General features: G+C 38.7%; 1 protein-coding gene across 8 annotated transcripts in view; it reads left to right on the top strand.

Moving 5' to 3' along the window:
- YAP1 (Yes1 associated transcriptional regulator) overlaps positions 1–6,956 on the top strand; it is a 94,537-nt gene extending 87,581 nt beyond the window's left edge. For all 8 annotated transcript variants that reach the window (XM_032679872.1, XM_032679871.1, XM_032679873.1 and 5 more), the window contains 2 exons: positions 3,691–3,803; positions 4,450–6,956. In XM_032679872.1, coding sequence (XP_032535763.1) covers positions 3,691–3,803; positions 4,450–4,688 — 352 coding nt within the window. In that variant the 3' untranslated portion in view covers positions 4,689–6,956. The remainder of the gene's footprint in view (positions 1–3,690; positions 3,804–4,449) is intronic.
- Positions 6,957–21,064: the final 14,108 nt, after the last annotated feature.

Here is a 21,064-nt window from a genome sequence, read left to right as displayed (position 1 = left end):
GAACTGTGAGGCACATTTAGGACTACACCTTGAGGTTAATTTTAAAGTTTCTCCATTCACCCCTTCCTTCCACTTCAAGTATTTAGCAGTATTTTTACTCTCTTAATGTTAGGTTTGCAAATAGTGGCATGTTTCATTTTAAACGCTGTATTATTTTGAAGTGGGTATTTTAATTCAAGATTTAGAATTTTAAGGTATACACTAGTTTTTAATATAACTTTTTCCTTAATCCCTCTGAATTGGAGTGTTTGTTTTGCTGGAAATACTGTTCAAATTACAGCTTGCAAATGCTTCATACTAAACATTACAACTTTGGAAAAGCTGCTGGAGCTTGAGATAAATGATGTCTGTATTTTGGGTAACCCCTCAGGAAAATTTATCTCCTACACAGATAAATATGACTAGAAAACTTAATTTTTTGTTAGAGGGAGGGATTATCCTCTATGGAATTCATCCTGGGATCTTGTGTGAGCTGCAGCTGTGCTGGTCTTGTCATAAAGAATAGAAAGGACAAGAAATGTTAAACCTGACCTGCTCTCCTACAAGAAGGCTCAGTAGACAGATGATGGTCTTGATGTGTTCTAGTAACATACTAGCTTGAATTTCTGGAAGGCTGTTGCCGTCATACATACAGGTCCTCACATCTTCAAAACCTGTTTTCTGAAAGAAATGCATCTTCAGGTTTCAAATGGCCACGGCAATGGGCTGATGCAGTTTATCCATTGCGAGTCTACACACATGAAATATGAAGTGATGGATCTTTGCCATTAGCTACAAACAGGACAAAAGCTAGAAAGGGCAAATTCATGCTTTGTAATTTCCTGGCAGGTTGATATTTACTGTAAAGTGCAAAAAGATACTGCTTGCCTAGTTGCATATAGGTTTGACTGGGTTTGTGGGCTTTTTTTGTAGCCCTTACTCCACGCAAAATATTAAAAATGTGTACTTGACTTGAGTTCAGAATATTTTAATTTGCATTTTGATCTGAGCATTGTCTCCTTCTAGGTTATTTTATGTGCATCACCTCATTTAATTCTATCATATGGATATGGGAAAGGGATTTTTAAGAAAGGACATTTGTGAAAATGCTTTGCTGTCCTGAATTAGATACAACGGTCCAATAGTTTTGCTCTAAAGTTCTTGTTGGTGTTCCCTATGTTAAAGTTCAGACTTAGGGAAATACTTTGTTCTGTCCTTATAGGCTGTATATAAAGTTCCTGGTGAACTAATTTTAGGCCTAGGTCCTAGTTTTAGGCCCTGAATTTGGATATCCAAAGTTTAGGTAGTCCACTGCTTGTATAATAGAAACATTAAAAAAAAAAATCTCAGTAAATAATCAGTACACTGGAGCAATTTGAGAAAACGTGCAGTAGTGTTTTCATGTACATAGTCTAATCTTCTGCCTGCTATCTTCAGTACTTCCTGTCATTGTGGCATATTTGATTTTTTCGAATGGGTCATTCAACAGTGCAGATTTTATTAGACTATTTCACCTTTTGATTTACCACGCTGTTCATATATTTTTGTCTGCTAGATTTATATTGGTAGTGATGGTAATTCTCTGTTTAACTCCTAAATTGGTATTTCTTCTTTTGTATACACATATTTTAATAGTTATTAGTTGAAGAAGAATCCATTCTATTTTGGGTAATGCTGTTTAGTTCAATGTGGTAATTTTGGGTGGTATGACTACTAAATGAAGAAATCCTTGTGGAAGAAAGAGGAAATGTATATTAAGGAGTGATTTGAAGAGAAGTGCTGGACATTCCAAGTGTGAGAGCAGCAGCCAAAAAGCCTCCACTAAAGTGATTTAATTCAGCATAGCCTCAGTTCTGTTTTTAGTATTTTGTCCCATAAAGTAAACCAGCATCTTTTTTCACAGAAGTTTTAAATAGTTTATTTATTAGGATTGTGTCAAATGTGTGGTGATTCTATTCTTAAATCAATCTAAAAAAAGAGAAATATTTATGATTTAACTGTAAAGAAATGTTAGGTTCTTTTCTTGTATGGTAAAGATGTCCTCATGAAATCTAATACATATATATGTCTTATGGCATTCTACTGGCATCCAGTGTTGAATAGCTGTTCATCACCATTTTGGTTCTTCATTCTTAATAAAAAGACATATACCATATACTTCACAAGCACATTATGAGAAGTATCAGTATGTCTTCGGATGCTAATTTGAACAGTAAATCAAGTTGATCTTCATTTAGTATACAGGCTGGAAAATCAGTAAGGATTCTCAGTGAATGCTACCACAATCTGAAGAAATACAGATTTTGAAAATATTTTGTGAAGACTGGATATTAGGAAATGCAGGGGAAAGGGAGGTAGTAGCGTGCTCCTGCAACTGCTTATGCAGGCCACTGCTCCTGCCATCAGACCTCCTCTGGCATGGGCTCCTCTCCATAGGCTAGAGCTCTTGCCAGGAGCCTACTCTAACTTGGCCTCTCAATGGACTACAGCTTCCTTCAAGGCATGCCCCCCTGCTCCAACACAGGGTCCTCCAGGGTCCACAGGTGGATCTCTGCTCCATCATGTTACCTCCATGGGCTGCAGGAGCACAGCTGCTTCACCATGGTCTGCACCTTGGGCTGCAGGGGAAATCTCTACTCTGGCATCGGGAGCACCTGCTCCCCCTCTTTTTGCACTGACCTTGGTGCCTGCAGGGCTGTTTCTCTCACATATTCTCTCTTCCATCTGTTCAGCATTTTTACTCTTTTTTAAAAAAATACGTTATCACAAAGGTACCACCACTGTCACTGATGGGCTCAGCTTTGGGCAGTTGGACCACTTTGGAGCCAGCTGGGTCAGATGTCAGATCAGCTCCTGGTGCCTTCTCACAGGGTACATCCCTGCAGACTCCTTGCTACCAAAACCTTGCTATGTAAACTCAATACACTGGCCAGCTTCCCCACCCCATCCCAAATTTCCCACTGTGGCTTTCTGGGTTTTACTTGCTGCACTGGCAGTAAGATGGCAGTAAGAAAGTGAGTGCATGTAAGGCCCCATGCCATTAGTTTGGTTAACCGTTCTGTCAGCAGGATCATTCGGAGCGGGGTTTGTTTACAGGACGGCTTCTGTACTAGTATTTGATTTATATTAGGGCACTCTGTTGCCTTGACATGTGACTGAACAAGTAGTAATGCAGCAGTGGGAAGCAACTGAAGAATTGCTAAATGAGTTCCAACTATTTATAACAGCAGTGACCTAAAAATATACTTCAGTGGTTGATTAAACATGAGGACATTAGTAGTTAGAAATATTTTTTTGTTATCCTTATGGAAGCATGAAAGGATGAACCATCATTATTATTATTTTTATAATCGTTACAGACTATCTCATATGCTTCCAATGGTTTTAGCTGTGGGTGGGTGGGTGTGAAAATATTAAACTTATGGAGAACACAAGTAGGCAGTTTCTTAAAGCTGCTTGAATATGCTCTCATCAAGTTAAATTGAATCTAAATAATATGGTTTTAATTGGAAAAGGTCTGCATAAAGTACAACCCAGGTGTCCCACCCAGACAAAGGCTTCAGTTTTTTTATCACAGCAGAGCATTTCTCAGGACAGCAGTGTTTCCAAAGCCCTTGAATTGGTTGAAAACAAGCATCTATTTTATTTTCTTCTGTAATCCTCTGTTTTTCTTCAAAAACCCTCTTTTTTTTTCTCTTTCTTCTGTTGCAGTGGAACATATCACTCCAGAGATGAAAGCACAGATAGTGGACTTAGCATGAGCAGTTACAGTGTACCCAGAACCCCAGATGACTTCCTGAACAGTGTTGATGAGATGGATACAGGTCTGGTTTTGTGTTCATTTTTAATGCATGTTTTCCTAATATACTTGTATCCATTTGCAATGAAAACAGTTAACTCTGAGAAGCTGTGATACTTTTTGCATTGTTTTTCCACCTTTTTCTATTTTTTTCTATTTTCCCTATTTCTGTAATAGAAATATTATGGTTAGATTTGTAAAAAACATATTGATAATCAACTGTATTGGAAGGATGGGAGCTTGCTCATAAACAGTATCACTCTTGTTGTTATAAGGAATTTGAGTGTATTATAAGGAATTTGCTTTTTAAAGTATATTTTTTGTTCAGAGCTAAGAATAGTATCTCCTCCAGTGTTGTTAATACTACTCCAAAACTGTATTTGATTCAGTATTGTCTTTTTCCTTTAAGTGTAAAAATCAAATTATGCTAAATGACATCAAAGATCTGTAGAGATTTGGGTTGCGTAGATGAAAATTTGAAACAAAGACATGTTCTTTGTACATCTATGTGCATTCAAGTTACCTTTGGGGTTTGTGATGGATTTCTGTGAATCACATTGTTTGTATAATGCAAGAGATACATGATTAACCTTTAACCAGTTGTCCTGTTAAATTATAGGTTTGGTACTTCCAGTATATTTAATATCCATCTTACTTTGTGTTATAACTAGGTGACAGTATCGGCCAAAGTAACATACCATCCCATCAGAACCGTTTCCCAGACTACCTTGAAGCCATTCCAGGGACAAATGTGGACCTTGGGACACTGGAGGGAGATGGGATGAATATAGAAGGAGAAGAACTGATGCCAAGTCTGCAAGAGGCTTTGAGCTCTGACATCCTTAATGACATGGAATCTGTCTTGGCAGCCACCAAGCTAGATAAAGAGAGTTTTCTTACTTGGTTATAGGGGCCTCAGGGAGACTGAATTCTAAATCTGTGAAGGATCTAAGGAGATTAGGACATCTGTATCTGAAGTTCAGAACAAGCCAGTGTGGCACACTTTGGCTTGTGTTCAGAAAAAGTAAATGAACAAATATTCAACAAGATTCTTTCAGTTTGCTCTTCCTTGTCCATCGCTGCTGTTATATATTGCTGACTTTTTTCCACAGTTGACTCTGAAGAACAGACATCTTGATTTTTTTCTATTGCTGTTGCAACTACTGTTCAAGGGGGGTGGGGAGGGATGATGAGCCTATTTGGATGACGAATGCCATTCCTTCTGTCCTAGTGTGCGCTTGCATATCATTTTATCTAAGTACTCAGATTTGAGAGTTAATTTCTGCATGTCACTGCTTGTAGTTTGCTTAGCTAGTTGTCTACTGCTGCCTGTGACAAGTGGTAAAACATGACATACTCGGGTGACAAGCCAAAAATGATGTATCTGGTCAAAAGAAGTCAATACTGATTTGGAGATACAACTTAAAGGAGGGCTGAAGACTGTTTGGCATTAAGTGTTTCTACTAGTAGCTCTTTCATTAGTCACGAAGTGCTCTTCTTCATATGTTATAGTAAATCATGAGTCATTTTACATAGAAACATATATGAACTTTGATTGTTGCCACATACTCTAGCCTAACTTTTGTTTGTCATCAATACTTTGATTATTTTTGTTAGTTGGTTTAACTGTAGCTGTAGGATGGGAAGTAATTATAGGTGTTCTTGGGTTTTTTTTAATAGTGAAATCGAAGGGGTTTTTTTCTGATTTCACACAGTCTTATTTAAATCTGAATTGTCTGCTTTTTTATACTTAAAACATGCCTATTGTAGCCAGATAAGCTAGTGAGTACATAAACCAGTATGTTTTGCCTGTAACTTTTTTATTTTTTTTTAAAGGCTAGTTTTGAATGTAATCATTAGAATTTATGACCAGTGGCTTATTTTTCGTGTATATTTGCAAGATGTTGAATTAGAATCTGATAACAGCAATGTAAAAGTTAAAATACTGTGTTGTATGTACAATTTTTAAATGCATTTTAAAGTAGCAGAAACCATTTTAAAATTACATGCATGTAATCTCTCTTCTGGTTTTCAGTTTTGATCTCTGAGTTTAGATTTTAAAATCCTTAATGGGAAAAAATTGGTGAAAAATTTCTCTCAAGTTAGCATGGACAAAAAGTCTGAACCATTAATGTCACTGTGCGTTGCAATGAAAAGGCTAGAACACCAAAAAATCCTCAATTGAACCTTCTAAGTGTAATAGTTATCAAATTCTGTTTGGTGAAAAATAAGCCCTGGACACTATATGTAGAAGAATGTAAAGATATGTGTTAGATGGTGACATGAGCAGGTAATGAAGTGTATATTAGTAGTAGAGCTTAGCATGGGGTAGAGGTGAATATGAATTATCTTTATTTTAACAGGAAAAGATGTATCACTAAGTTGTCTGCAGGAGTTGACACAAGTTTCCAAAGAGTATTTTTAAATGAACAAAATGAGCATGAATCAAACTTTCAGTATAAGCTATGAATTTCTGTGGGGCTTTTGGGCTTTTTCTGATGAAAAAGTGTCACCAGTTAACACCTCTATAATTAAGGGCCTGTCACCATTCTCAACATGAGCCTTTATTTTCAAGGGTGTATAACATGACTCTAAAGATACTGTAGGTGTGTAACTTGGTTTTGAAAAAAAAATCTCACTTAGCAGGGACTATTCCTGAGGAGAGATTTTTGGGGTTTTATTGTTTTGCTTTTTAAGACGTTGATTATTTTTCAAGTTAGGAATGAATCAGCAAAACACACAAAAAAACCCCCAGATATTATCATTGCCATTTGGATTTTTTTTTATGCTTCAGAAATAGTTCTGTTTTAGGATGATGTAAAGAACGAAAACTCTGAACCAAGTTCATTTTAAAAACTGGAGCAGCAGAGGCAGAGATTTGAAATTTGCCACTATAAATGTAAACTTACTATTTTACGTAAGGATATTAGTGTTTGAAAAACACAAAATTTTGTGGCTTGTTATGGGATACAAGCAAGTTTTAAAATACTAATTTTTAAAACACATCCATAATGACAAATATATTCTGCTACACCAATACTTCAGCGATAAATAGGCCACTTATATTGTGCAATGACACAGTAGCTCCTAAAGCAGTGTATTATGTCCAAGATAGGGATTTTAGTAGCATTTTTGCAACTTTATTATGAATTCTTCTCTCTCACTCCCTTCAGGAGAGAAAAAAAAGGACACTAAGTTGTTATAACTTGAATGGTCTGACATAAAACCACAACAGCAAGGAAAGTCAGAGTTGATTCCATTTCAGTTGTCTTCCACAGTTGTATCCAGGTATTGTAGCTCATACAGAACCATAGAATATACTGAGTAGGAAGGGACCCATCAAGATCATGAAGTCCAACTCTTGGCCCTGCACAGGACACCCCAAAAATCACATCATATGCCTGAGAGCATTGTCCAAATGCTTCTTGAACTCAGACAGGCTTGATGCTGTGACCACTTCCCTGGGAAGCCTGTGCGTGAAGAAACTTTTCCTGATATCTAACCTAAACCTCCCCTGACACAACTTCAGGCCTTTGGGTCCTGTCACTGGTCATGAGAGTGAGGAGATCAGTACTAGTCTCTCTACTTCCCCTCATGAGGATGTTGAAGACCATAAGGAGGTTTCTCCTCAGTCTCCTCCAAGCTGAACAAACCAAGTGACCTCAGCCATTCCTCATAAGGCTTCTCCTCCAGTCCCTTCACCATCCTTGTGGCCTTTGCTCTCTAAGAGCTTAATATCTGTTTTATATTGTGGTGCCCAAAACTGCACACAGTATTGAAGGTGAGGCCCTCCCCAGTGCAGAGCAGAGCGGGACAATCCCCTCCCTCGACCAGCTGGTGATGCTTTGCCTGATGCCCCCCAGGACACACTTGGCCCTCCTGGCAGCCAGGCACTGCTGACTCATGTTCAACTTGCCATGGACCAGGACACCCCAGTCCCTTTCTGCAGCACTGCTCTCCAGCCTCTCATTCCTCAGTCTGTACACACAACCAGATATGATGCACCAAGTGCAAACTCCTGACATGCTGTACCTTGCTCCAACAGAAATGAGTACAGAACAAATTTTCTTTCCTTGCTTTTGTGTGTTTGTCGCAGCTTTAATATTTGAATGTTTTATTCTCATTGTAGAAACACTAAATGGCTTATACTGTATTTGAGTAGCACTGCTTAGGGTAGATACTGACAAACTGGGAATCCTTGAACTGCTCTAACTTTAATTATGTTTTGTGATACTTATTTTAATTGATTATAAGACACTTCCATTTTCTCATTTATTAGGAAACATACCATAGAGATGCTGTACTGTTGGCAATCAGCATTAATTTTTTTTTTTTTTTTTTAATTCTGCAAATGCATTGTTTGATGAAGTGGTTAAAATTGTTTGAAATACAAAATTTTTCGGGTAGTATTTTATACTGTTGTATATATTGAAACAGAAATCATTGTAATAATTGTAATAGCTTTTAGTTATAAATACACTATATGCAGACAGATGGGGCTGTACAGTACTGTGCTGTTAACACCCGGGCAGGGCTACTGCTTGGAAACAGGTTGCAGTGTCAGTAAACCACATGGATCAAATATTGTACCATTCAGTGTTGGCGCTCACCAATGCAAAAGGAGAAGAGACGATTTCAACATGATTAACACTACATGGTAAATTAGTACTACAGTGACCTTTTCACTTACAAGCATGTTTTTTATACAAATTAACAGGTGTGCCTGTGTAAAATAATTTGCGTTCTGTATCTTGGAAAAAGTACTCTCCACATTTAGAATCACAGAATCATGTTGTATGTTAGAGAATTATGTCCAAAATTATATATATTACTTACCAATGTTATTTTTAGATACGAGCATGACTGTAAGCTAGGTACTTAAGTACATTCTGTTACATTATTTTTTCTTTATGTAATACTTTTTCAGTTGTTTTATTTGTTATAAATATATACTTTGTGCTTAAACTTCTTTGTTTGTTTTTAACATTCAGTGGTATGTAAAGATATGATTTCCTTCAGTAAGATGGATGCATTGAATTGTTGGAATGCCTATTGTAGTGCGTCTGTTCTTGTCCCCCTTGTTACTGCTTTTGTAGTCATAAACTCCAATCCTGCAAACATGGTGTGCAAGCTCACCTGAGAGACAAATGAGTCCCACTAATGTCAGTGAAGGCTTAACATTAAAGTATACATCTCTGTGTCCTTGCAATAATGAAGAGACAGTGGTTCTGCTGAGCGTCAGGCAGCTTGTGTAAAACAATTCTTTAATTGCATTCGGCACTGTAGTGAGAGCTGGTAACAGAACATCTGATTATCTACTAGAAGAAGGCATCCACTTTTTGCAGATATGCTTGCCATGTTCAGATGGCAGATACATTTTTGGCTAACTAAGTTTATGCATTAGTTTGTGGCAGACTATCAATAAAGACACACTATTCTAATTTCCAAGTTTTGACTTATGAATTGGAAAATATGTAATGACATACCTTGAAAGTATCTGAAGATTTTAGTTTAACATATCTTGACAGGATTCTTTAATTTTGACCTTCTCTAAAAGAGAAATTCTGAAAAGTGGGGTTTTTTTTAATGTAATGGCCAAAGTTGTACACTATTTGCATTTAGCAGTTCCAGAGTTACTACTGCTATTAAGCACCAAAATGCCCCAACCCTGTGAAATTCGATCCATTTGTGTTTTATTAATTAAGGGTCCAGGGCTTGATGCTTCTGTCTTTTTGTCTTGTACTCCTCATAGCCATCTTTAGTCACCCAGGTCCTTTAAATTTAAGCCTAACATCACACCTTGCACCTCGGATTAGAAAACCAGTGCCAGGGAAGGATAAGGCACCTATTTTATTTGCTGATATCACTCTCATTTATAAAGTGGTGACATACTGCAGTAGTTGAAGTATGAGTGACCTTCTGAGGCAACCATAAATAGACTGTATTACTGCAAAGCAGGATATTTGTTCCAGGTGTTCGAGGCTCACTTGGCAATGCTCTTTGAAATATTTTCAACACTTAGTTAAAAATAAAAAGTATTAATTTCATTAAGTCAGAAATAGTACGCTTCCAAGGAAGCAAGTGCAAGTTATTAGCCAAAAAAAGCATTTTTCATCTTGAATCATTACAAAATAATGATTTGAAATCAGGCTACGATCTGTCTAGCACCTCCTGTTTTGGAGTTTCATTTGGACATTAAGTGGGGCCATTGATTTTATTTACAGTATCAGCATCCAGCATTTATATGTTCACGTTGAAGAGTAAAAGTGTGCTTCTTGTCCCTTGTCACCACTTCTTATTGCTAACAGCGGTTTTCTGCACCCTCTAAATTTAGGTGTCATCAAAATAGGAAGGCATCTGTACAGCATGAGAGATCTTGGTTGACATGAAATGGTAAAACCAACACTAACTGAAGAAACAAGTTGTCTTTAGAATATACAGTAGAGCTTATCCAGTACTTGATGCCTCTTAAAGGAAACCGCTGATGTATTTTTCTCTACAGACGGAGAAAGTATGTTGAATGAGAAGCGTATAAATACCAATATATCTGACAAATCTGCCTAATGGTTTTTGTGGAAAAATCATGATGTTTACTTTTCCAAACATACTCCTCTGTCTTAATGCAGAGGTCGTACCAGTGAATGCTACAGATAAAGGCTGTCACTGACTGGTATTATTATCTCTATGTGGGAATGAAGTTGGTCACTCTGATGACAGTATTTTCTGTATTAAATTGGCTTATATTAGAACATGAGAGGCAAAGTAATTTTATTAGATTTTCCTCTCTCTCTTAGCAGGGGAGCTTGGGGGTTTTTTTGTCATCTTTTTTTGATGGGGGTTTTGTTGTTTGTTGGTTTGGATTTGCAGGGTTTTTTTAAAGGGAGGGGTCAGGAGCAGCCCAAGAGTCTTTTTCTTCAATGTTCTGCAACAACCAAGTAGAGCTCCTTAAAAATGGTGCACTAGATCTCACCCGAAATGCCCTTTCTCCTCCTCCCATAGGTCTTATTTCTTAGCTGCTCTCACATGTTTTAAATTATTTATTGTATTTACCATATGTGAGTTTTGCTTTCCTAGCACCTAAAAACTGGGATTGTAGTGCTAAGTGCTGTTCCTCCCCAGAGGAGAGCAGAGTTCCTCCTCTCCAGAATCCTGTTTAAAGTCTGTAATATATAACAGAAATTACAGACTGACTCCAAACGTGCTGCTGCCCAATTCCTGTTACAAGATGGTTATTGGAAAGCATGATTATTTGAATAATGGTGGTTTCCTGTTCTTGTTTGAGACTAGAAAAGTTGGTTATTTTATTATTTTTGGTTTCTACAGCCAACTGTCCTAGCAGGGGCACAGGGTGCCCCTGTGCCTACTGGACGACTCCTACCCAGAACTTCAACCTGATGCTGACAGTGATGGGGTTTTTTTTAAGCTGACAGTTTGATTCAGTCTTTCTCTCATAGTTTCATGTTAGGCATACAAATACAATTAGCTCTCTTGACTGACAAGGGACCCTTTTCAGAATTCACCAAGTGATGTAATCCTTTCATAGACATCATCTGCTGTTGACAAGTGTGGCCCAGAGGCCTCTCAGAGGTTCAGCTGTAATCCTGGACTTTGAAAGTCTACAGTTGTAAGGAGATAACTGGTTATGTATGTATATGACAAAATCCCAGACCCCCAGTGCTAAGAAATGGTGTGATTTAGATGGTGATACCTCACAGCAAATGGCAGTAACTGTGAGGTTCCTTCTGGTCAGAACAGTGGCCTTCAGCCTGAAAGCCCTCACCAATGTCTTTGTAGTCCAAGAAGCTGCTGGCAAAATCAAAGGCTGTGGGTGAGCGTTACTCTTGCTGTACAGGAGAAATTCTGGCTGCTGCTGTGAAAAGTCAGTGCTACAAAAAGGTAACAACTGTTCGTCTTGTTAAAGCTCTATTGCTGCAGCAGCCTGTACCTGCCACTCCCTTCATCCCTGCCCACAGGTGATTCTACCAACTGCTTTAAAGCCCTGGGATTTTATTTATATTCATCAGTGTATAAAACTACATGACTTCCTTTATTTCTTAATTTTTGTTTTCACTTAAGAAATTACTTACCCTTTACGGGTCTTTGTTCCTGTGAACAGCCTTTCAGGATCTGGTTATCTTTCTATGGATAAATCTTCTTCTAAGTAATCTGAATGTGATAAGCACCAATAGATCACTGAGAAATACAAATTTCACTTTGCAGCTTAGTGGCAAGAATGCTAGAAAACCTGTCACCCAAGCAGTGATATCAGTATCCAAGTTCCTCTCATCCATATACTAGCCATGGTTTGGAAAATAAGCTGGTTTTATGTGAAAATTCATGATTGCAGGAAGGCTCAGGTTCCTTACAACTGTCATCTGTGCTGATTAAGTTTACTGTTGTGATATGTGGATTTTGCTTTATCATCACCTTGAAAAAAAAAAAAATGGAGTCTGGTGAGGTCCATGAAAATAGGAAGGAAGCAGACCTGTAGTGATGCTGCATAAGGCCAGTTTTTCTTAGCTGCTCTTGGAAATGTGTCACTTCTAACCAAGTGAAGATATCTGGTGCACTTGTCTCTTCACATTTGCTTGCATTTAATTTTTAACGTCACTGATATCTAACAGACGACCACGTTATTCAAGTAAGTGCACTGGTGACAACTGAAACTGAAAAAGGATAAAGATGTTTTTTTAAATGTAGTCATGTGCAATCTACCTGGGTATGCATTGCCCTGAATAAAGATGATTCCCACCATGTAAAGGCACATCTGCCTTTCTGCTGGGCCTTTAAGCAAGGCTGTGTGCATGGTTCTACTTGTGTCTTGGGAGCACTGAAATGTTAATGTTTGCAAAATGCTTTGAGGGTAAAGCATTAAGTGCTTCCTGTTAATTCACTCTCAAACTGTGCTATTCTGGGACTCTTTTACTCAGTGGCAGCACCACATAGGAATATAATTTTTGCAAGATAGTATAAAGCGTGCATCTGATGCACATAGAAATGTGTTATAGAAAGGCAATATGTTAGTGCATATCAAATGATGGTTTCCACTTGGATGTGGACACTCAGTAGGAAGGGTGAACTGACTTGAGTTAGCCCTTCTCCCGCTGCTTACCAGTTAACTTGAATTTCCTTGTATTTGGTGGAAGACAAGAGTGAACAGTTACCACTGACAGATTAATGTGCACCAACTCTTCCTTCTCTGAAAACTTTTATGCCTAAGTCCTTAGGTTTTTAGCTATTTTTTAGATTAGGATTTTTTAATGATCTGCTGCATGGAAGCCAGAATAATCATTTAGGTATGAGAGTACATTGATCACGAGTGTGAGGGGGAAAAAATCTTGCATCACTATAGATATACAGGCATAGAATAACGCTGCACGCATTTGTGTATGTGTCTATATATAGACACACTATATATAAACACTAATTTCCTGCCTAATGACAACTCAGTTTCTCATGAGCATTATATTTGTTCTAGGCTTCACAAGGAAAACAAAACTGTAGAAGTGCCATCTTGGTTATAAAGTCTGCAAAGTTGTTGCTTATTTTTCAATCTTCGAGTTTTTAGATGTGATGTAGAAGCATTTCAATCAGAAAAACAATGAATAATGAGAGAGAATATGAACGCACATGGTATTCCACTGTGCTGCCTCTCAAGAAACTAGTTTTGAATAGTCAGCTTTTGGGAGCTGGGTAAGAGAAGTTGGGTTGCCAATCACTGCCCCCTGTGAGAATGCATCTTTAGCTTTTAAGCTGGGACAGATGAGGAGATGGATGCAGATCAGATTTGTCTACACTGAAGTTTACCTTCAAGATTAATGCATAATCCATATTATGCATTTTAGCATGTGTGCCCTCTGTAACTGGACAGTCATGCATGTGCATACACAAACACAGATGTGTGTGTGTGGCTATGGAGACAGGGAACTGGTACATTATGGAGCAAAGTGTTTACTCATAGCAAAGATTAAATGCCTAATGGGTGCCTAATACAACTGAGTGCCATGTTCCACTGACAAGTAGCACATACTGTGCTACTTGCTTGAGTTATTCTTTTTAAATAGAGATTAAGATGTTTTTGGATTACTTCCCTATCCCCAAGATCCCATGACAGTTGCTGGGGTTTCTTTTGTTTTTGAAGATTTAAACTGCCTCCATGGGTGGGCCTACACTGCTTTAAAATGTATGAACATGTGGATTTATTCTGCACTTGAGTATAAGTATTTCTGTACTCTGACTTTGTTGCTAGGTATGCCTTTGTTAGAACAGCAGCAGTGGAATATAAGATGATGAGTTGATGTGCAAGCATTTGAAACAGATTCAGGGTGCTTTTGAAGCTAGCATTCTGGGAAGCATGGGTTTAGGAAAGGCAGGTCCTGCTTGACCAACCTGATTATCTTTTATGATCAGGTGACTCACTTCGTAGATAAGGGAAAAGCTGTGGATGTTGTCTACCTGGACTTCAGTATAGCCTTCAATACTGTCTCCCACAGCATTCTCCTGGAGAAATGTCCAGTCCAAGCTTGTGGCTTGGACTGGTGCACTCTTTGCTGGGTAAAAACCTGTCTGGATAGGAGGCCCAGAGAGTGGTGGTGACTGGAGTTATATCCAGCTGGGGGCTGGTCACAACTGGGGTTCCCTGGTGCTCAATATTTGGGCCAGTTCTATTTTATATCTTTATTGATGATCTGGATGAGGGGATCAAGTGCACCCTCATCACCCCAAGGAAGTGGTAGAGTCACCATCTATGGAAGTGTTCAAGAAATGACTGGGTGTGGCATTTAGTGCTATGGTTTAGTTGACATGGTGGTGTCCAGTCAAAGGTCAGATTCAATGATCTTCGAGGTCTTTTCCAACCATAACAATTCTATAATTCTGGGACCTTAGATTTTGAATCAGCCCTTTGGACCTTGCATTGGACCTAGTCTGCTACTGGAAAAAAGAGGAGATTTTTATATCCCATAGTAGTCAAACTGAGTGATCTAGCTGCTTCTACTTCTAGCACTGATTAGAGTGGCTTTTTTTTGCCCTTTTTTTCTTTTATTTTTCCCATTACATCATCTGTAGAAATGAATTTTATACTTTCTGTGTTATTCAAATACTCAGGTCTCAGCCAAGATGTTTACATTTTATGCATTTATATGCATTAATACACTTGCATATACTTGTGGATTGTATTTAGAAATACACACACACAAAATTTGTAGGGGCTCCGAGTGTGCTGTAAGACAAGATCAGACAGTGAAGTGTTTAGAGAAAACATGGAGACAAACCAACTGAGACAGATAAACAAGCATGTATTCAGAAGTAGTCAGCTACAGGAATCAAAGATTAGGACCTAGTAGCTCAGGAGATAAAATTGCTTTTGTGGCTCAGGAGAACATCACAAAATTCATTTATCTGTTATTTAACTGAGAGATGAATGCATATGCTCTTATGAGATGCACAAATGCAAATACAACAGGCAAAGAGGAATCCTATGCTGGTTCATATCAGTGAGCAGCTGCAGTGCTGGTCAGCCTTTTGGGTACAGCATTTGATGAAAGACAGGGACTGAACATGCTTCAGAGGAGAGCAGTGATGATAAGGAAAAATGAAGAGAGGAAGATTACAGTAGTTGGGTCATTTATCTAAAGGAAAGCTGATTAAATTGCTAAAGATGATCTTCGAGTAAAAAGCAACTGCTTCTATCAATCTTATCCACAGAGCAGGGGATGAGAAGTTACATTGGAGTAAGGTAAACTAAGTTAAGAAAACCTTCTTTTACTCCTCTGAGTATCTTGTTGGGGTGTCTGAGGAGGCTGTAGTAGCTCTCACAATGTCAGAACTCAAAGAACAAGTTAGATGAGCATCTCTCAGAAATGGGATGGACCTGACCCAGCCTTAAGGGGGCTGGGTGATCTAGCTGAGCTCTGAGGTCCATTCCTGAGCACCAACTGTAAGAACTGGGGCCACTGTTAGAGTTCAAGCACTAGGTTAAAAAATGCAGGTTCCTAGAGTTTCAGATGAATGGACCCCTTCCTTACATCAACTGGCAACCCCTGTTGCTCCTGCCATTTGTTGTTAGCTAAGATAACCCCTTGGAAAGGTGCAGTTCTGACTCTGTAACTTTGTCTGTTAATTCCTTACAATGGATGATCATACCGATGGTGTAAAAGTAAAATAAAAATAAAAAATATTAAGAATTTAAAACAAACTAACCAACAAAAACTTCACTTGTTATTTCCATTTGTTCAGTTTTGGTTTCCAAACACTGGCCCTTTCTCTGCTTAAGATGTCTTTTGGTACCTGCTTTTTTCTTCTATTAAAAATATTAACATTCTTTAATTAAGCTCAGCTGCTTTAATAAACTGGACAAAATGTTTCCACTGTGGTAAAAGGTGCTTTAGTGCTGTCTGTCTTCTAACTAAATATACTGCAATTTGTCTGTGAATTAACCCAGCAAGTCGAGTTTGACTGTGGCCAAGATACAATAGATTGAGCACAACTCCCACTTAGTAGGAGAAAAACCTCCTGCAGAGAAGTAAAATCATCCTGAAAATCATCCAGCCTTTGTGGAAAAGATGTATTTTTGGCTGAAACTCTAGGGGAACTACTGATGAGCTTGAAGCTAAGCCCAGATACCAGTCTTGGCAAAAACAAAAGCATCAAACTGGGTAAGAGGGGAAAAAATCCAGCCAAAGAAGTGTGTGGTCCTTTCTAATGGAACAGTCTTTTGCACGTTCTCTGGTACAGAGCAGTGTGGTAAAAATGATGGCCTGCAGACTCACACATCATTTGTTTACTGGTATATATTTCCCTTAAGGGAGTGGCATATTTCCCACCCCCTTCACCTCAAAACTTTCTCTTTACAATTTTTTTTTTCTTTTTTCCCTACTGAGAAAGGTCTTCCTTGTAGCTGACTTTCTGCTGTTCACAATTCTGCCCTAAGCTTCATGAGACTTGAAAGAGAATTCTTTGGAATATAAACATGTTTGGGAGCAGTTTCAATAAGTTAAGATGAAATGGTCTATGTTTGGCTCAGGGTCACTAAACAATTCACTGTGCTTATTGCCAAGCAAGGACTACTTCATACATTGTTTTCCTGGCTAAATTCCAACCTGGGTATTTCATGTGCCCACCTAAATTCCTCCTGTGTGTTTGAATAGAGGAGATGATCGCTTTCCTCTTTAACACACTTGAGCCCCATCTGGTCCATACAGCCTGCCCTGCCTTCCAAAGGTGCCTGTTCATGGGTGGGTAGGTGATAACTCCTATTATATAAAACACTGCAGGCTCTCTGGGGATGAAAGGTGTTAAATGTATGCAAGTCATTTATTATTTTGCTCAGAGCCTGAGCTGGAGAGATGCAGGACCTGTTCTGACTTTTCCAAAACAGGTTTTAATGTGCACTAAAACCACTTGCCAGCACTCCTGTGCTGCCTTCTGTTTCTAAATTTACCCCATTGCACAGCTGATTAGGGAGACAGGAAGCCATGTATCTTGAAGCTTTCAGGAGGCAGCCCCTCCCTGAAGATGTACTTTAGTGACCTAAATGTACAGTGAACAACATGTGAGAGGTGGGGTTTCAGGCCTGGACATGCCGATTTTGCCATCAAAGAGTCTGTCACTTCCTTCAGAATTTCACTAGCATTTTTTCTCCCTCTCAAATGATTTTATTTTAAAATCCAGGACAGATAATGTTGCTGTTTCTCACTACCCTGCACAGATGAGGTGGGACTTTCAGGAGTTTGTGATCAGCAGCGTCAGCATGGGAATAGGTAAAGAAGCATTTTGGTGAGCTTAAAGTAGAACTGGAAGTGGGTTTTTTTCCTATCCCTTATCATTTTGGCAAATGCCTGAAGAAGTATTGTTTCTCCCTTTTCTATTTTTGGATAGAGGGATGGGAACACTTTGTTCCTTTCAAGTAGTGTGCAAATCCAGTTAGCAGAGAACTCCTTAGCACTGTGTCCATCCCTCTTGCACAAAAGACAACACACTACCTTTCTGAGGTTATTAACTGTGCAATACCCAGCCTGCAGCTGATGCCAGCAATCAGGATGTCGGATTTACAAAATGCACTAATTCTCTTGACTCACTGACATGGAAAATAGGAGATTAATAATATACTCATTTTATACAAGCAAGCTTTTCTAGTTTGCTTTCTATGCAATGACAAACAACAAAAACCAGTCATTTGATACTTCTGACTAGTTAAGTAGTCACTCATGAGTGGATGGGCAGGGGTATTGCACAGGATCACAAGCCAAACCCTGAACTGTAATAGAGCACAGACTTCTGGCAAACCTCCTTCCTTTACATGTCTCACCTGCGAAATGCATACAGTTAATTTACAACTGTGAAGGTAACCTGCTTTATCAAGTCATTTTAAGGTTTCTTTCTCTTTGCAAGCTAACAAGTCATTCTTGAAAGGCATCCACAAAAAATATGTAGGGTTAAGAACTCCGAAAATATTTCCTGAAAGTTCAAGTGCAATCTGGGAGCCTAGCTTGTCAACAGTATCACTTTTGTGGGCTTGGCAACACTTGCATCTGCCACCAAAACTCTGGGATGCCAGAAAATTGCCCTGGCCAGCCTGGTATCTTCTGTTTGTACTAGAGGGTGCCTAAACTCTGTGGTGGTTTAGAAGCCGTGCAACATTTTCTTTGAAAAGCAGGAGCAAAATTCTAGTAAGTCAAATCACAGGTGTAGAAATGAGTTGTCACAGGCAGTAGAGACCCTGGAGAATTCTCCCTGGGATATTCTTCAACTGCATTCACTGCTCAGTATAAACGGTTAATACCATTCTGTCCAGCAAGGTGAGGGAAGCAGGAATCTGTAATCAGTTTCAGGACTGAAAAGGGTGGTTGCGAAGGTGTCAGAGATCACGCGGTCCTGCCCAGTGCAATTACTTCAATGAGAGCACAGTCATTCATCTGTTATTTCCCATGAAGTTTACTAATCCTGTAAAGCTACCTTTTGATGAAAGGTAAATTGCTTGATTCATCCATTCAGAAGGTATGTGGAATCTCTACATCATTTACCGAAAAAGTCATTACATTACTTCTGCCGTGTTTCTTTAGTGGTGGGTGTGATGGCCAGGTATCAGAAACATATCCCATTCCCAGGGTGTAGTTCAATTATCAAAGCATGATCATAGTTAAAACTTAAGAAATACTGAATTACGTGCATCATTCCAGAATGTTGATAGATGAAAGCAAACATAGAGCCCAGTAATCCAGCATCCTTTTGGATAACTGTTGCTATGCCATAAATTGCAAGTTAAGAATGGAATTGTTGGTTTGGGTGCTATCTTATTTTTATGTCTGGGGGAAAAAAATTGAAACGCAGCTGATGGGGCAGTAGGATGTGCAGCCTCTAAAAGCAATGTTTCCATTTAGCTGGATTTTTTCCCCTGATTTATAGTAGAAATTCATTCATATCCATTACTTTCAAATTTCTCCTTGCTTTTGGCTTAAAATAATGTAAGAGAATAGCTAAAGTTGATAACAGCAGAGCCCCCTTTCAGCAGACCTTGAGCTTTCTCTATGTCAGTGCACTCACTGAGGCCACAGGTTTTTGTGTGGTTGACTGAATCACCCTGATCCTAAACACGCAAATCATACTTGTCTGCTACAACTTTAAATAAGTTTGGAGCTCTGCACAACATAATTAAGAGCCATGGCAGGGAACTCTAAACATTACTTACAGCCTCCAGTAAATCACAGATCTGTGTACAGGATCTACAACAAACTGAATCCAGTTTTGCTTGATGAATACTTCCATGTTTTTAACCTTCCCTTTGCAGGGCAAATTCCACCTTTTCATTAAAAGATCTGTGAGGATTTGAAAAGTGATCCAAATGCTACAATGCCTGTCTGCTTTGAACCATTTGTGTTCCTACCAGATTGCCAGATATTCCAACACCCCCCACCATGCATTGTACTCCTCTCAGCACAGACCCCCCCCCAAACCATGGGGGTCTATACATAAAAGACTGGGATCTCCTGTCCCACCAGTGATACGGTGACTCAGGCCACAGCATTCTTGCCTGAGTAAGTCCTCCAAAGTCCATACATTTGAAAAATCACATGACGATGGGATCAACCCATTAAATTCAGTAACAATGGGGATCCCTTCAAAAACCTGGGCTTCTCTGGCAGTTTTATATCTGGGCAAGTGAATTTTTTTAAGATATCTATATAGTTTTAGGAATATCGGAAGTGTGTGCTGAGAGATTTGGCTTGACAGGCTTGCAGAAGCCACTAGCCGACTCCCGCTAGTGAGATGGTCCTTGTGACATTGGTGCTGTTGAAATTGCCTGGAGACTGTTGCTCTCCAGCTGAAACTGATTTTCTGTATTTTGTGGCATTTGTGTGATTAGTTCATGGCTGTCTGAGAGAGAGCTCATAAACATCAGACTGGGGGTGAATTTTGCTGTGCTACCAGCTGGGAGAATCTGAGTTACTCACAGAGAGACACAAAAAACTAGGACTTCATTTCTTCTCCTCCTTCAGAATAAATGAGCCATCTGCTGATCATAACTTTTTTTTTTTTATTCGCTTTTTGGCTCTTCCCATTTTTTCTTCTGGCCTAATTCTGCTACTTTTTCCAATCCAAAGGAATTTGAAATTGATGCAGCCAATCCTATTGGAAGCAGTGGTCTTTCCTCTCCTTCCCCCAGACAGAATGGTACCCTCAACCCACCTTTACAGAAAATTGAGATAAATAAAAACTGTCTCCAAGGAAAGAAGAAAATACTTCACAACTGATTTTTAAAGAGAGAGAGTTTGCACCAACCTCTTACCTTAAAAAAAAAAAAAAAGAAAAACCAAAAAGGAAATTTATTCTACATATCATTAGGTAATGTGTCCACCAAACCATGGCCCTCGGGTGAATGACATGACCCCAGCAGCAATTCAGAAGCTTTGGGGCTTTACAGAGGAGTATTGGTAGCAACAACACTAATTTAAAAAAGGTAATATATAAACATGGACCTCAAATATACAACCAGAATATTTGCTTGCTGATGTTGTGAAAACCAGAAGAGATTCTTATTATAAATTATATTAATTGTGTTCTCGAATGATGTTTTTACAAAATGTGGAGTAAATGGTAATATATGTTTCTCGGTTTTCTTTAAAAACATCATAGTTCAATCAAAATTCTCCTATGCAGAGCAATGCTCAACTTCTGAACTGATTATATCTTAAACTGAAGAATTTCCTTTGTTCTCAATCCTTTGTCTCCTAAAAAGTACTCTAGCCATAATAGTCTATTGGGAATGCCCATTTCTAAATGCCTAAT

This window comes from Chiroxiphia lanceolata, chromosome 2 (assembly GCF_009829145.1).
Source record: "Chiroxiphia lanceolata isolate bChiLan1 chromosome 2, bChiLan1.pri, whole genome shotgun sequence".
Taxonomy (NCBI): Eukaryota; Metazoa; Chordata; class Aves; order Passeriformes; family Pipridae; genus Chiroxiphia; species Chiroxiphia lanceolata.
Note: the sequence above shows the minus strand (reverse complement) of the source record. Positions and strands in the feature narration are given on the sequence as shown.